The 16,132-nt window shown below is 38.7% G+C and overlaps 1 protein-coding gene across 1 annotated transcript in view; it reads left to right on the top strand.

Annotated features, from left to right (window-relative positions):
• Positions 1 to 1,338: 1,338 nt before the first annotated feature.
• Positions 1,339 to 16,132, top strand: part of LOC121855480 — a 179,957-nt gene continuing 165,163 nt past the window's right edge. The window contains exons 1-2 of the mRNA XM_042350455.1: positions 1,339 to 6,943; positions 7,070 to 7,236. Coding sequence (XP_042206389.1) covers positions 1,615 to 6,943; positions 7,070 to 7,236 — 5,496 coding nt within the window. The 5' untranslated portion in view covers positions 1,339 to 1,614. The remainder of the gene's footprint in view (positions 6,944 to 7,069; positions 7,237 to 16,132) is intronic.

Raw genomic sequence — 16,132 nt, 5'->3', positions numbered from 1 at the left:
CCCTCTGAAGAGCACAACCCTGTTCACCAGTAGAACTAGCCATTACTGACAATTAATCCTCGGCTCAGCCTGTCGTGACCTTTCCTCTAGTAAGGAAACAGGTTTCATGGCAAAAATGTGGAATAGAATACTTATTCGGTTCAATAAAGTGAGCCTAACTCTGCAAAATGAAAGTGTGGATTTGCTGACAGTAACATCATTGCTTGAGTCTTTTGAGGAGTTCACTGAGAAACTGCGTGAAAAATTTGACGAGCTTGAAGATGATGCAAAGAACACCATGCCATGCATAAACCAACAATATCAGTATGAAGAAAAACTTCACGAGAAAACGAGAGAGATATTTTGATGAAAGTAAATCACAAGATGAAGAATTCACAGAATCCCCAGGTCAGATGTTCAGAGTACAAACTTTCACTCTCTCTAATCATAGATAAACTGTGGACTTGTCTTGCACAACGTAAAGAAGCTTATAGAGGGCTAGCAGATGATTTTGCATTTCTAAAATGTTTCTCAGATCAAAATAAAGAGCATTTGCCAGCTAGAGCAATCCATCTCACATCAAAATACAGAGATGATTTTGATTCTGATTGTGCTGATGAATTTGAACATTTTTATAATTTTATTATCAGATGCTCAAGTTCAGAAAACATCAGAATTTGGAAGCAACTTTTCCAAATGTCAGCATATCTTTGAGAATATATCTGTCATTGCATGTCATAGTGTGTGAAGCAGAACGCAGCTTCTCAAAAATGAAACTGGTAAAAAGTGAAAGGCGTGCTACAATGAGCCAAGATAAGCTGAACTGCCTTGCCATCATGTCCATTGAAAGCGATCTAACACGTGTGATTGACTTTGAAGATGTGGTTTCCCAGTTTGCTGCTATGAAAGCTCGAAAGGCTAACTTTTAGTTTAATACATCTATAAAGTACTGTACTTCATCTAGTTACAGTTGTTTCTTCCAGTAAATTAATTTAAATCATACATTCTGATTACTACAATTTTGTCAGATTTTATTTTATTGAAAGGTAAATTTCTGAGTAATCTAATTACGACTGCTGGTAATGAATGTATGCAACTTAAAACTTAAAGAGAAAACACTTGAAATAGCCTTATAGTTTATTTTATAAGTTGAATTCACCCAAAAAAAAAAAATAATAATAATTAAATAAACTTTTTATTTTGAATTTACTATGTCTTTCTTTTTCCTGACAAAAGGTAGGGGATGGGGTAGGGGGGCCCCCTTCTCAATAAAGTGCCTGGGGCCCTAGATTGTTTTGATGTGGCCGTGACTGTAAGTAATTTCTGTAGAGTTTTTTTTTTATGTGTTTACACTGTTCTAAATACTTACAGGTCTTGGCTCGCCCACTGTTCAGTCCACATACACCGGGAATCAACAGGTCTTCAACAAGTGAGGAGTGGAGCCCTTGCCTTGGCATCATTAAGTGTCACTCTCCTCCACCTGTGTTTAATAATAAGCTGGTGACATCTTCAGCTGCCAAAAGTTCAAGGGAAGAGGATGATTGTAATGGAGGTTTTCCTGGTAATGACACACAATGGTTCAGAGTAAGAGCTGTTGCAGGTAGGAGAGAATCTATTAATGAGGAGGATTGTGAGATGATGAATTTCTCTGGAAGTAGAAATGATTGTAATGTACATTTAAATGAAGGGGATAGACACCCCCAGGACACCTCAGTGGACATTCAATACAGTTGGACTAAAAAGCGACCAGAGAGAACAAGCACACCAATACCACAGCCGGTAAAGACTTCATTGTGTGCGCAACAGCTGAGTCACTCGGGTAATTCCCCAGAATCGCTACAACACTCACAGGCAATTAAGGTAACCCAAATAGATTTACCTGATAACAAGATTAAAGGTACAGACATTATGGAGACTCCTAGGAGAAATATGAATATGAGGGATTGTGTTGGTTCTAACAATTTACACATATCTGTTGAGTCAGATGCTGAAGAAGACTCATGTGACTTTAAGGAAAATCCCCTTGATCTAATATGTTCACCTGTTAAAAAAGTGAAGCCCAGGAACAGTATGTGTGTGTTGAAGCGACCAGAGAGAACAAGCACACCAATACCACAGCCGGTAAAGACTTCATTGTGTGCGCAACAGCTGACTCACTCGGGTAATTCCCCAGAATCGCTACAACACTCACAGGCAATTAAGGTAACCCAAATAGATTTACCTGATAACAAGATTAAAGGTACAGACATTATGGAGACTCCTAGGAGAAATATGAATATGAGGGATTGTGTTGGTTCTAACAATTTACACATATCTGTTGAGTCAGATGCTGAAGAAGACTCATGTGACTTTAAGGAAAATCCCCTTGATCTAATATGTTCACCTGTTAAAAAAGTGAAGCCCAGGAACAGTATGTGTGTGTTGAAGCGACCAGAGAGAACAAGCACACCAATACCACAGCCGGTAAAGACTTCATTGTGTGCGCAACAGCTGACTCACTCGGGTAATTCCCCAGAATCGCTACAACACTCACAGGCAATTAAGGTAACCCAAATAGATTTACCTGATAACAAGATTAAAGGTACAGACATTATGGAGACTCCTAGGAGAAATATGAATATGAGGGATTGTGTTGGTTCTAACAATTTACACATATCTGTTGAGTCAGATGCTGAAGAAGACTCATGTGACTTTAAGGAAAATCCCCTTGATCTAATATGTTCACCTGTTAAAAAGGTGAAGCCCAGGAACAGTATGTGTGTTTTGAAGCAGAAATACTGTACAGAAGATGTCAATATTCAAGAAGACCAAAAACTGCCTAATGTGTATGATCGTGATGATAAAAACTTGCTCAAAATAGTTGATGAGAAACCACCAGTCAGGAGTGAATCCACAAAGGAAATTTTGGCTGCATGTAAGGTATCAGAATTAGGGAGAGGTGACAGTGAAAACACAAACAGTCTCAGAAAGAGCGACAGGTCCAGCGCTCAGAAATTTCCAACACAACAAAATATTTGTGAAGGAAATGTGGCTTTAAATACAGAACCATTGAGCAAAAATGTCGATGGAGATAAACTTGAAGTTGTTGCATTAAAAAATGTATTCTCTGCTGCTAAGAATCAAAGTGCAGACAGTGGTCAGTATCCCTCAGACATGGAGACACCATTCAAAATTTCTAGATTGTCTAGATTGTTTAGAAAAAGACAAGTGCCTCCAGGATCTTATTCAGTACCACTGTTTAACAGAATTCCATCTTGTAAGAATATGGACTCAAACCAGGATTCTCCTGACACCTTGAACACTGTATCTTCCGTGTCTTCTGACGCTAAAAGTATTTTGAACAAATTATCTCTACCCAAGAAAAAAAGATCATCTGGTAAGTTCATGTATCCCACAAAGCCAGAAGAAGGTTATGAAACACTTCAGATGAAGTACATAGAATCAATTGGATTGACTGAAAGTAATAAAAGTTCAGTAACAGAACTTGAACCTTCCCCTGCCAAAATACACACTGCCAGTACAGAGAGTGCATCCTCCTCATTTGTGACTGACATTCATACCATTGCCAAGAGGCAATGCAATTTCCTCTCTCTCACAAACCTTGAGAAAGATTTAAGATTTGAAAGTGGTTATATGCAAAAACAAATTGTAAATTCTCATTTGGACAAAGAAAACAGGACCACACCACCTCCAGGATACCATGAGGTGCCTGTCAAATTGAACGGAAGACATCAAGTTGAAAGCCAGCAAAAAGACTCGAGATCACCACCCATTGCACTGCTGGCTGTTAATAGTGCAGTGAGTACAGGACCTGTGATTAAGTCTGACCTTTTATTTGATGGTGGTGTTTCTGTCAGGATCAAGGAAGATAAGAAATTGGCCACAACACACACAAATCTGCCAAACATTACAACTTGTGAAAGCCATAAAACATTGAATTTTGTTCAGGGTTATTCAAAGATGGTGGTGTCAGGGTGTGAACACCAGATGCCTTCCAAAGTGTTATCAGCAGACATGATACAAAACAGGGAAGAACGGCAGAAAAATGAGGAGCCAGAAATGGTCATCTGTGAGGCTCGGGTTGTACCTCAGAAAGAAGAAAGTGTTTTAACAGTTTCACAATGTCCCGATAAGAAAGAACAACATGGAGTCTTGAAAGAAGAAGAGACAAGTGAGATTATGAATGACAGTCTCAATGATATTGATTTTTCAGAAATAGAAGAAAACTTTAGTGTCCCAGTAAAGGATGAAGGACTCACTGAGAGAAACAATGATTTTATCAAACGATCATCACAGGGGTGTAATACAGCTGGCCTTGAAGTTGATGATGGATCAAGAAACAGTAATGGTGGCAGGGCAGAAAAAGCTTACTCTCACAATACTAATTTTTGTGGCTTTTTAACAGGTAACGGAAAGCCGACAAAAGTGAGTAAAGAAGCCTTGAATTATGGTAAAAGGTTGTTAGATGAAATTACATTCGATGATGAGTCACATACTACAGATGACCAAAAAAATTGTGGCCATGACACTCATAAAAAAATAAAGTCCAATAAAATGAATCATGAATCCTTAGCATCGTCATCCAGTCTAACTAACTCTAGAGGCATGTATGGCTTCAATACTTGTAGTGGTTTTAGAGTGAAGGTGAACCCAGTTGCTGTAGAGAGAGTACAGAAGTTGAGGGAAGAGAGTGAGCGAGAGGGATCTGAAGTGAAAGGCGCTGATCACTCCAAACACTTGAGTCACGTGTTAAGACAAAAAAATTTAGGAATTGTACCTGATGATGGAGGCAGCAAGTCACTGAATACTAGTAAAGGTGCCCATGTTAAAATTAATGAGTCTTCACTGAGTGGAACTGATGGAACACATGATAATGAAAACCATGTAGACAATAAAACAGAATCTGTTAATACAAATAATAGACAACTTTCCTGTCTGAAGACATCTTCAACCACTGTGAGAGGATTCCAAGGTTTTTCTTTAGCCTCTGGGTTAAGAGTCAACACTAGTCAGCAGGCTTTAAAGAGGTCACGGTTGTTGTGGAGGGAGTTTTATGAAGATGAAGCTAAACAAGTAAATACAAATACTGATAAAAACTCAGAGACTGGAAAAAGTTTGCAAAGTTCATTAAAGTCACAAGGGTTTGACAAAGCATGTCTGGGTGTTCCCGCTCCCAGATCTGAACAGCAAGTTATACAGTGGTCAGAAGAGGCTGTTAGTGTGTTTGGAGGGAATTCTAAAATTGCTAACTGCAGAGCTTCACCTGTATTCCAGGCAGGTCGGGGAACAAATATGAAGATTAGCCAGAGTGCCTTAATGAGGGCTAAAGCACTAAAGAATAGAACTGAAGACTTGGGAAGCTCTGGGGAATCTATCCATGCTGCACAAAAAATGTCACAGAAAAGTATAGGAAGAAATATTGAACCAATAGTAAAAAATGGAAATTGTTCATCAGAGAAAATGGAGCAACACACTGCTTTATGTATTAGACGTAAAGACATGAACCTAATTGAGACAGGGAGCAGTGTTGATCAGAGTGAACAGTTAAAAGGAGAAAGTTTCAGAAGGGTGTCAATGAGAGTAGCCGCCAGTGTCAGAGCCAAGAAACTGTGGCAAGAAAGGAACAGTGTGTCTGCTGTCCCAGAGAAGACAAGTAGATTAAATTTAAACAGTGGAAACAAATCCTTATTCAAATCTGAGCAACCTTTTCCTGAGCAAGTAATGGAAAATCCCATTGACTTTGTTAGTACTAAGGGAAGTATGGGTACAGTATTATCGCCAAGGGAGGAAGTCAAGCTAACTGAAGGAAGAAGTGATGTAAGGAGATCATCACTGATGTCTGACACTGTCGTTCAGAACAACAATGGATTACTGTGCTCAACTGACTTAACTAGAAGAAGCCAAGAAAGTGAAGAACCTTCCCTGGAAGGTAGAGGGTTCATTACAGAAAAAAGGAATATAATGGCTTTAGTTCAAGATAGTTCAATAGAAAGAAGGGATTCAGACCAAGAGATTGGTGAGTCAAAGGAAGTAAAGACAAATAATGAACTTTCTAAAAGAGAAAGATCAATGATGACAGCAGAGAATAGGTTGAATGCATGTGTGAGAGGCTCTGTAACACCTGGATTATTAGATAATAAACCAAGACCTGCCTGTAACATAGACACTCTCAAAGTCTCCAAAGACTTTGTAGAAGAAAAAGGTTGTAGTACTGAGAGTATAGGGCCAAGTATTAGTGGTGAGATGGAAGTATCTATGCCTGTTGGTGGGAGCAAAGCAGCAGTTGAAGAGCCTCTTAGTAAACCCATCACTCCTGAGGAAGATTCGCTCAGAAGTCCCTCACCCATATTAGGCTCACAGAAAATTAACTGGAAATATATAAAAAGTGATGGTAGTGTTCATAAATATACTATTGTTGATATCGGAGCACCAGCACAACAAGAGTTTAGGGTTGTTAAGCCAGAGTATGATCATTCAGAGGAAAACAGAGAGCACTCTATTATAAAGCCAGATTCCATCACCAGATCATCACCAGAAGCTAAAAGATACAGAATTATAAGAGATCATGTACTAGATACCGAAAGGTCAAATACAGATTTAAAATACCAAATTTTAACAGGTCGTTCGCAGCCCAACCCAGTGACAAAGATACATTATAGCCCAGTTATAAGGCCTCACTCACAGCTAATTTTACGAGAAATTGGGGATTGCTCCAAGACCGATGCTCTGAGGGACAGAGGCAAAGACACTCTCACATTAGATACCCAAGAAATTACTGAGATCACTGAGGCTTTTTTGAAGGATGATCCATGGGAACAGGAGGAAGCAGAGGAGGATCAAGTGACTGGAAGGAAACGGTCACAAGATAGTGTACACGAGACCATTGTCGGGCAGCCAAAGAGGCAGAGAACAGCTGCACCTGTTGACCACACACTAGTACCAAGAGGAAGCACGAACTTACAAGGTAATAATTACAAGTTTTATATTTTGGTTTAATTCGCTTCAGTGTGGGATTATAGGTGTTATATCAGTAGTATTACCTTAGTGTTAATTTTTTCTTTGTTTAGCTGGATATTTTTGCATTATTTAGTAAATGAAGCAGTTGAAGCTGAGAGAGAGATGTTAAGGAAGACACAGGCCAAGTTGATCCAGCATAAAGAGAAGCATCTTGTCCACCCCATCCCAGGATCTCTGTATAAGATGAGAAGTGAGAATAAGAAGAAGAGGATAAAACTTTCTTCACTTGGAACCCTAAAGGTAAATGTTCACCAGCACTTGACAAATGTAGATGCCATGTTATCATTTACTATTTGAATATACGGTACTGTACTGTACTGTACTGGTCCTGACACAAGCATGAGACTTACATAGGCATAAGATGTTCATTATAAACTAGCCACTGATCCAGGTTCGCTTGGTTGATGGATTCAACTGAAACAAAGGCCACTTAATACTTTTCTTAAGAAAATCCTAATAGATAAATTATTTACCCACATTAAATATCAATGTATGTACTGTATCTGTATTCATTTCATCATCTGAGTACTCTAATTTATCATGCCTTTTTGACATTTAATTATCAGTAATATTGTATTAGAGTGAATCCCCTTTAACCCAGACTTAATAAGGTCCAGGTTTAGTGAAGTATCAGATTTTTGGGGACTGTTTCCAAAGGACATAAAATAGAACCATTCATGACTATTTCAAGTACTGTTCAGGGTATAAATTTACTGCCAGCTTATGAGCTTTAACTACATGAAAAAAATACATTGGCATATCATTACATTACATTAGCATACTAAAACAAGTCCCAAGGCCAGGGTGTAGGGAGTGTAGTGTGAGACTCAGAAGACAGTAGATTTCTTGTGGTGGGTAAAATGGTGTCTATTAAACCTGAAGTAAAGACACTTCATCTTACAGTATACTCTCGATTTAACAGAATCCAATATAACGAACCCTCAATTTAGCAGAAGGCATTTTTTCATAATTTTTTGCTTGATTTAGTGAACTAGTTTGCTAAATTGAGATTAATTCTGTTAATACGCTCACACCTACAGAGACACCTCAAACACAAGATACAGTAAAACCTACTTCAGCCTTCGACAAATGTACTAAATGTATAAAAACGATAAATAATGATATAAAGCAATTACTGGAAGAGCTGAGAAAATAACGATAAAATCACTCCAAACCTTTCTGCTCCGGGCCTGGGGACAAAGGCTCCCAGCGTTATGAAAGACTGCACCATGTTTAGCTGCATCCTCACATGGTTGGTGCTTTGGGTGGGAAGAGTGAGGTGACATGCCAAGACACTTACACAGCACATTAACAGCACTACTAAACTATTGTCTTATAACATTTGACTATAATTTTTATTTTAAAATTAATTGATACATGATGGCTCAATTTGCTACTTTTGCACTTAGACAACTGCTCAGTGAATAAACCAGGGCCTATGGAGACACATTATACATTAGCAATGTCACGAAGCTTTGCGACTGCAACCACAATACATAAATTATCACAATCTGTACGCAAATGTACTAAGTTAATTACTAAAAATTTTATGTCTAGTGTAAACTATGGGATGTTTATACTTAAATTAATATGAATCACACAAAATCATGAGAACTAAGATGATGGACGATTCAATATAAGAAATTGGAAGATATGGGAAGCATAATGTGTTGTTTAATGGTAGACCCTGCTGCCATATTGTGACTAAGTCCCAGGTTTCTAATCTGACTTTCTGCCTCATTTACACACAATTGCAGGGTCTCAATTGTTTCTCTTAATATTGACAACACAACATACATATAGGGGGCGCCGGTGGGTAGAACAGTACCGCACTTGCCTCTCAAGCGAGATGTCACGGGTTTGATTCCCGGTCCGGTGAAAAGTTGTTCGGACACACTTCCCAGCCTCCCTTGGTCCCTGTTCACCTAGCAGCAAAGTAGGTACCTGCTGTAAATCGAAAGTTGCGAATTCGTATTCAGGGACAAGTTGTTGGAGCTTCCAATAACTTGCTTAGCCATAAACCATTGACTCTTCAGGCTTCTACGCCCTTGACTCATGAGACATAAAAGGCAAGCATGAACTTAGCATGCTTCCCTGTTGGGCGCTGTAAACGCTTCTGCGCTTCACCTTACACAAGGATGTAGGGGGGTGGAAAAAAAAAAAAAAACGTTTTTTTCTAAAAACCAGTTTTTGTGATATAGCTCGAATGCGACGTCAGCAAATGCTACCTAGGTATGTTAATTCCTAGCCAATTCGCCAGGCCAACATACAGGCAATTAAAACATCTAATAATTACTTCAGTAATATTAGGAGGACACGTCACTACCTGGCATTTAATTGCTATTTTCAAAGTCCTTCCTTCATCTCGCCACTATGCGCATCGCGAACCCCATCTCTTGCCTCAGAGAGAGCAGTAATTAAAAGTCAACTCTCGAGGGTTGGAGATGGGTGGGTTATGGACGTCGCATTCGAGCTATATAACAAAAACTGGTTTTTAGAAAAAAAAACGGCTTTTTGTTAAAGCTCTTGAATGCGACGTCAGCAAGAATACCCGAGTAGGAGGTGGAGAGGGAGGTGACTTTGCATACAAGGCTCCGCTGACTGAGGTCCTGATTATATTATAAATTGTTTTGAACATTTCCAAAATTAGGAACATTTACCGGAAGGTAAAATGTTAATTTAATCAAAAAGGATACTCACTTTATTCTGATGAGGAAGATGGTCCTGGTAGTGGAGATTGACTAAGTGGGGGAGGGGAACCCAGCACCTCCACATTTGAAGCATCTCTCAGAGATAGATGAAGATAGCTGTCTTTGAAAGTTTTTGAAGATCTCCAAAAGCCCATTTCCTTGATCTGACTGAGACTCATATGCCGCAGAAAGGCCACAGACCTGCATATTTCCTAGTGTCATGTGACAAAAGTTTCTTGCCAGGGTCTGCTTGATTCACTAATTGAGATAGGATTTTGTCAATTAACTAGGAGATAATTTCTTACCATCCCTTGATGAGAAAACATAAGGGCCTCTATTAGGGAATCTGGTTAACCATTCCTGAAGATTTTTAACTGGACGCAATATGTGAGGAACCCTAGTTTCATCCATTAGACATTTTATCCTAATAGGTTGAGCTTGGAAATCTTCCCTTTCATTTTTTCTTAGGGTCTCCGTAAGAAAAAGGATAACATCCTCGTCAGAAAATACCAATAATGATGGATTATTGGAAATTGAAATCAGTTCACTGAGTCTCATACCTGTTGCTATTGCTAGAAGGAAAGCTGCCTTCTGGAGTAATTTATCCCTGTTCAGATTTATATTGTAATTAGGCCCCATAAGAAGATTAGTAACTTTTTCCAGAGACCAAGGCGGGAATCTCTTGGGTCGAGGTCTCTGAATGAAAAAGGACGATCTTAGCATTTGATAAATCCTTGGGTTCAAAGTAATATTAAAGCCCCAAGCAAGAGGGTCAACCAACGCTGATTTATAAGATGCAATTGTCGATCCTTGAAGGCCCTTAACTCTGAACAGAAATTCTAAAAATTCTAATACAGTAGTACCCCAATTTACGCGGTCAATTGAACCCACAGGGTACCGCGGAAAGTGAAAACCGCGTAAAGTGAACAACAGGGCATATGGGATTAATTCCAATAGAGACTGGCCCGACCCCCAAACTCCACTTTTTCCGACACAATACCTATGTTGTAGTAAAAATAACATCTAAATTTTATGATGGTATGCTCACACAATTAACATTTAAGAGAAATACAGTCGCCAGGTTAATGTCCATTCAAATAATGGACTCAAATCCCCCCCCCTCCCACCCCCCCTCTTCCCAGCTCACTGGCCCCTACCTCTCTGAGAAATGATTGGGTGAAACACTAGATTTTAACGTTTAGTGATAAATAATACCTCAGACTAAAGTTAGGATAATATAATTGACATTTCTGGATTCCTTGCAGGTCAGGGAATATTTTGAATGTAAACTTCATACATTTTGCACAAAAGATAAAATAATTGCTTTGTGTAAACCAAATTATTACATTAGATCTAAAATTTTTATGTCTAATGCAAAATCCATGATGTTTATATTCAAAATGATCATCATATTGTAAGAATTCCAGCAATGTAAATTATATTCTGGTCCAGTAATTTGTATGAATTTTATGAGCTAAAACAAATATCTTCAGTTAATAAAAAAAAAATATTCTTCACGACACTATCTGTCAATCAAAGTACCCCAACTTGCCTCCCCCCTCTCCAACCACGCCAGCTGGGTCGGTCGGTCCCAACCCTCCCCCCCACCCCCCACCTTCCCTCCCTACCAGAGAAATGTTGGGTGAAAAAACTAGATTTTAACTTTTAGTAATAAATAATACCTCAGACTAAAGTTAGGATAATATAATTGACATTTCTGGATTCCTTGCAGGTCAGGGAATATTTTGAATGTAAACTTCATATATTTTGCACAAAAGATAAAATAATTGCTTTGTGTAAACCAAATTATTACATTAGATCTAAAATTTTTATGTCTAATGCAAAATCCATGATGTTTATATTCAAAATGATCATCATATTGTAAGAATTCCAGCAATGTAAATTATATTCTGGTCCAGTAATTTGTATGAATTTTATGAGCTAAAACATATATCTTCATTAAATAAACAAAGAAATATTCTTCAAGGACACTATCTGTCAATCAAAATGCTCGGCCCTAGCTGGGTCGGTCCCTCCCTCCCTTCCCCCCACCCCCCACCTTCCCTCCCTACCAGAGAAGCTTTGGGAGAAAATAGTAATTTACTTTTTTAGTAATAAATAATAACTCAGACTAAAGTTAGGATAATATAATTGACATTTCTGGATTCCTTGCAGGTCAGGGAATATTTTGAATGTAAACTTCATATATTTTGCACAAAAGATAAAATACTAGCTTTGTGTAAACCAAATTATTACATTAGATCTAAAATTTGTATGTCTAATGCAAAACCCATGATGTTTATATTCAAAATGATCATCATATTGTAAGAATTCCAGCAATGTAAATTATATTCTGGCCGGGTAATTTGTATGAATTTTATGAGCTAAATAAAAAAAAAAAAAAAATTACACTTCACGCGTATATGAGTAGATGCACCGCGGAAAGTGAAAGTCCGGTTCTGGCAAGGTACTGCGTAAATGAGAAATCGCGGAAAGTGAAACCGTGTAAAGCGGGGTAATACTGTACAACTGTTTCCGATAATGAATCTGGAGTTGTTAACTTGATAAATTGTTGAAAAAGATTCCAAGCTTTCTCATATTGAATAGAAGTTTGGGGTCTATGACCTACTAATACTTGGTTAGCTTTATTGGAATTACCCAACAACCTATTTAAACTTTTTTTTTAGAAACTCCAAGCGTGAAGTGCCAAGGATATCTTGAACTGAGAATGTAGTACCTGGTCTAGACATCCTTGTTGCAATTGTAGAGGATTCGGGCACCAGTCCAGCAGATCCAGGCACCAAGGTTGTAGGATTCAATATGGTGCAATTAAGAGGACTTTGCCTTGGAAGGATCCGAGTTTGTGAACCACTTTGGGCAATATTTTCACAGGTGGGAATAGATAGATTGAATTCCAAAGGTTCCAATCTAAGAGGAGGGCATTTCCTAAAAGATTTGACCCTTCCAGAGATGCGTAAATTGGCATCTTGTGATTTGTTAGGGAGGCAAACAGATCTATCTGTGGAGTTCCAAACTTCTTCACTAGACTCTTGAACTCCGATACCTTTAGGGACCATTCTGTTTCTGTCGATACTGGCCGGAGATGGGACAGCGCATCTTCCCAATTGTTTTGCACTCCCGGTATATAAGTTGCTTTGAGGTAAAGTGTTTGTGTTGCACAAATACTGAAAAAATTTTCTGACAGTTGTAGAAGGGGCCAAGACCATGTTGACCCTTGATGATTGAGACAAAACACTGCCGTTTTGTTGTCCATGGCAAACAGGATCGTCATATTTTGTAAATTTGGGTTTGCCGACAAAAAGAATAGGACCACTGCTAGTTCTTTTACATTTATGTGTTTTTTCCAAAGGATGTTGCTTCACTTCCCTTGATTGAATTCCCCTTTTGAAGAATGGTATCCCCATCCTATTTTGGACGCATCCATACAAACGACCAAACCTGTTTGAGGTGGAACCCAGGGAGAGGGACCGATTAGATTGTCCCAGTTTGTCCACCATAACAGATGATTCTTTATCTGAATAGGGAGAGAAGAAGCAACTTGTCTGATTCTTCGAAGCAACTTCGAGCCCAGATGAGATAGTTGCTTTTTCCTTAACTTTTCCAATGGAACCATTATTGTGGCAAAATTCAACAGACCCAGAAGTTTTTCCCAATCGTGCCAAGAAAGCTTGTGCTTTACACAAAAAGCTTCTACTTTGTTTATCAAATCTGTTACTTTTGTTCCTGGTAAACTGACTGACTGCTGATTTGTATCCCAGTGAAGGCCTAACCAATCCAACTTTTGACATGGTATTAAATTTGATTTGACCTGGTTTATCTTTTAACCAAGGTCTTGAAATAGTACTAGTGTACGTTGGGTCGCCCTTTGACAATCTTCGAAAGAGTTTCCCATTATCCGGCAATCGTCTAGATAAGCAAAGGTTCTTATGCCCTCCTTTGCAAGGATCTTTCTGGGAATATTTGCCAGTTTTGTAAAGACTTTTGATGCAATTGTCAGACCGAATGGCATCACTGTGAATTGATAACTTAATTCCCCTACTTGGAACACCAGAAATTTTCTGTACATGGGAGCAACAGGAACGTGATAATAGGCATCTTCGAGATCCACTTTTAAGATCCAAGCATTGGGCGGAAGTAGATGCCTCAGATGGTCGTAAGTGAGCATCTTGAAACTTCTTTTGGGAATAAATTTGTTTAGGATTGAAAGATCCGAAATCCACCTTAAATTGTCTCTGCCTTTCTTGGGGCCTGGGAATAGGTGAGACATGAAACATTTCTCTGACTGCAACGGTTCTATGACACCTCTGTTTAGTAGTTGACTTAGAAATTTTGTAAGTAATGGGGTTGGTTTTTGACCCTTCTTTGGGAATGCTAGGGGAGGGCGCCTCAACCAAGTCCATGTGAGACCCCCTTTGATTGTCTTGTAAGCCCATATGGAAGAAGTCCATCTGTTCTCCCAACCCCCTAGTCGACCCAGCTGTCTGGCTTCATTGGAAGGGAGAAGTTGCTGAGGTGGTAGAATAAGGTCTCCTTCCGTTTCTGAACAAACGGCCACCTCTATTATTTCTTTGATTATTTCCTCCCCTAAAATTTCCCCTAGGTTTATAACTGACTCGGGCAGCTGGTCCTGTTCCCCTGTAAAACCTTCCTCTCCTTGGTTTCCGAAAGGTTTGAGGACTCCTGGGGACATAAATATTAATAGTATTCTCCAAAGATGATCTATAATTAATCAATGATTGCTCACCAAACAAAACAGGAGAAAGAGGAGAAGAACGTATCAACAAATAATACCTCAGACTAAAGTTAGGATAATATAATTGACATTGCTGGATTCCTTGTAAGTCCAGGAATATTTTGAATATAAATGTCATATATTTTGCACAAAAGATAACATATTTACTCAGAGTAAACAAAATACTTACATTAGATCTAAAATTTGTATGTCTAATGCAAAATCTATGATGTTTATATTCAAAATGATCATCAAATTGTAAGAATTCCAGCAATGTAAATTATATTCTGGCCGGATAAATTGTATGAATTTTATGAGCTAAATAAAAAAAATTATACTTCACCCGCGTATATGAGTAGATGCACCGCGTAAAGTGGGAATTCCGGTTCTGGCAGGGTACCGCGTAAATGTAGAAACGCGTAAAGTGAAACCACGTAAAGCGAGGGTTCACTGTATATATCTTTAGGCCGAGAATTTAGTTATAACACTGTTGCCTCCAGGTGTAGTGTTACCCCCTTGCTTCACCTACATCTATTGAGGATAAAATCTTTCACCTGCAAATTGACAAAAACACATTTGATGGATGAAAATGGAGGGAGGTAACAAAACTTGAAAGCTGTTATACAAACACAAGCACTCATACATGCCACTCATATTGACAGACTTGACACTCACTTACTTGACAAGTTTTAGCAACCATAAAGACAGTTGAAGCTTTCAACATCACTCAACAATGGATCTTGAATGTTCCCACTATAATTATCAGACAAATCTAAGTTGCCTCAACAATTGCAACCCCAGTTGCAATTGGGGTTGCAATTTCAAGTTCTGTGCCATTACTAAGGAATAAAGAAGTCTCGGGTGCACTCTGAGATTCAAAGAAAACGGAGGACTCAGGCGTCCTGAAGCGAGAGAAAACGGACTCCTATGACTGGGGACTCAAATAAAGAAAGTATAGCTACATGTTTTGTGGACTACAGTATTGAGCGTACCCTTTTCATCACTTTGTAATAAACCTAGTCATGCCTAAGTGTGTTTCTGATATTTACCATAACATTATATATATACTATATCTTTAGTGGGTCTAAATGTTCGTAAAATGGGAAAGTTGGGGTTGGGTCTTGGGTGCCTGGAACCAATTAGAATCAACCCCATAGGTTCTGTACTTTCGTTATCACGCACTTGGCGCTGTCCCAATTAGCCGTGATAACCAAGGGATGACTGTACATCATTTCTTGAACCCGGAAAATATCACCCATCCCCACAATTTTCTGGGCACTAAAAACTTTTTCTCAATATTTTTGGAAAATGTGCCTGCTTTTCATCTCTCAAACCCTGGAAAAACTCCCACATCCCCAAAATTTTCCAGGTACTGGGAAATTTTTCTAAGAATTTTCCAGTAAATGTGCCCCTCGGAATATTGTTTTCAAAGCCGGAATTTTCCGGAAAATTATGGGTTTGGGAACGAGTTTCTGAGAAAATTTCAATTACGTCTCAGAGAGTTCCGGTTAAGATGGATTCTGGTTAGTGGAAATACAGTGAACCCTCGAAGATCCGGACTGAAAGGGCGGACCACCTGTCTGGAAAAGCCGATTGTCCGAATCTTCTGGCAAATGTACAAAATGTATAAAAATGATAAATAATAATAAAAAATAAAAAAAACACCAAAAATACAGTACATATTTTCCCGACT

The sequence above is a fragment of the Homarus americanus genome, unplaced genomic scaffold (assembly GCF_018991925.1).
Source record: "Homarus americanus isolate GMGI-L3 unplaced genomic scaffold, GMGI_Hamer_2.0 scaffold48406, whole genome shotgun sequence".
NCBI classification, from domain to species: Eukaryota; Metazoa; Arthropoda; class Malacostraca; order Decapoda; family Nephropidae; genus Homarus; species Homarus americanus.
The sequence above is the reverse complement of the archived record's forward strand: the minus strand, read 5'-3'. Positions and strand labels throughout refer to the sequence as shown.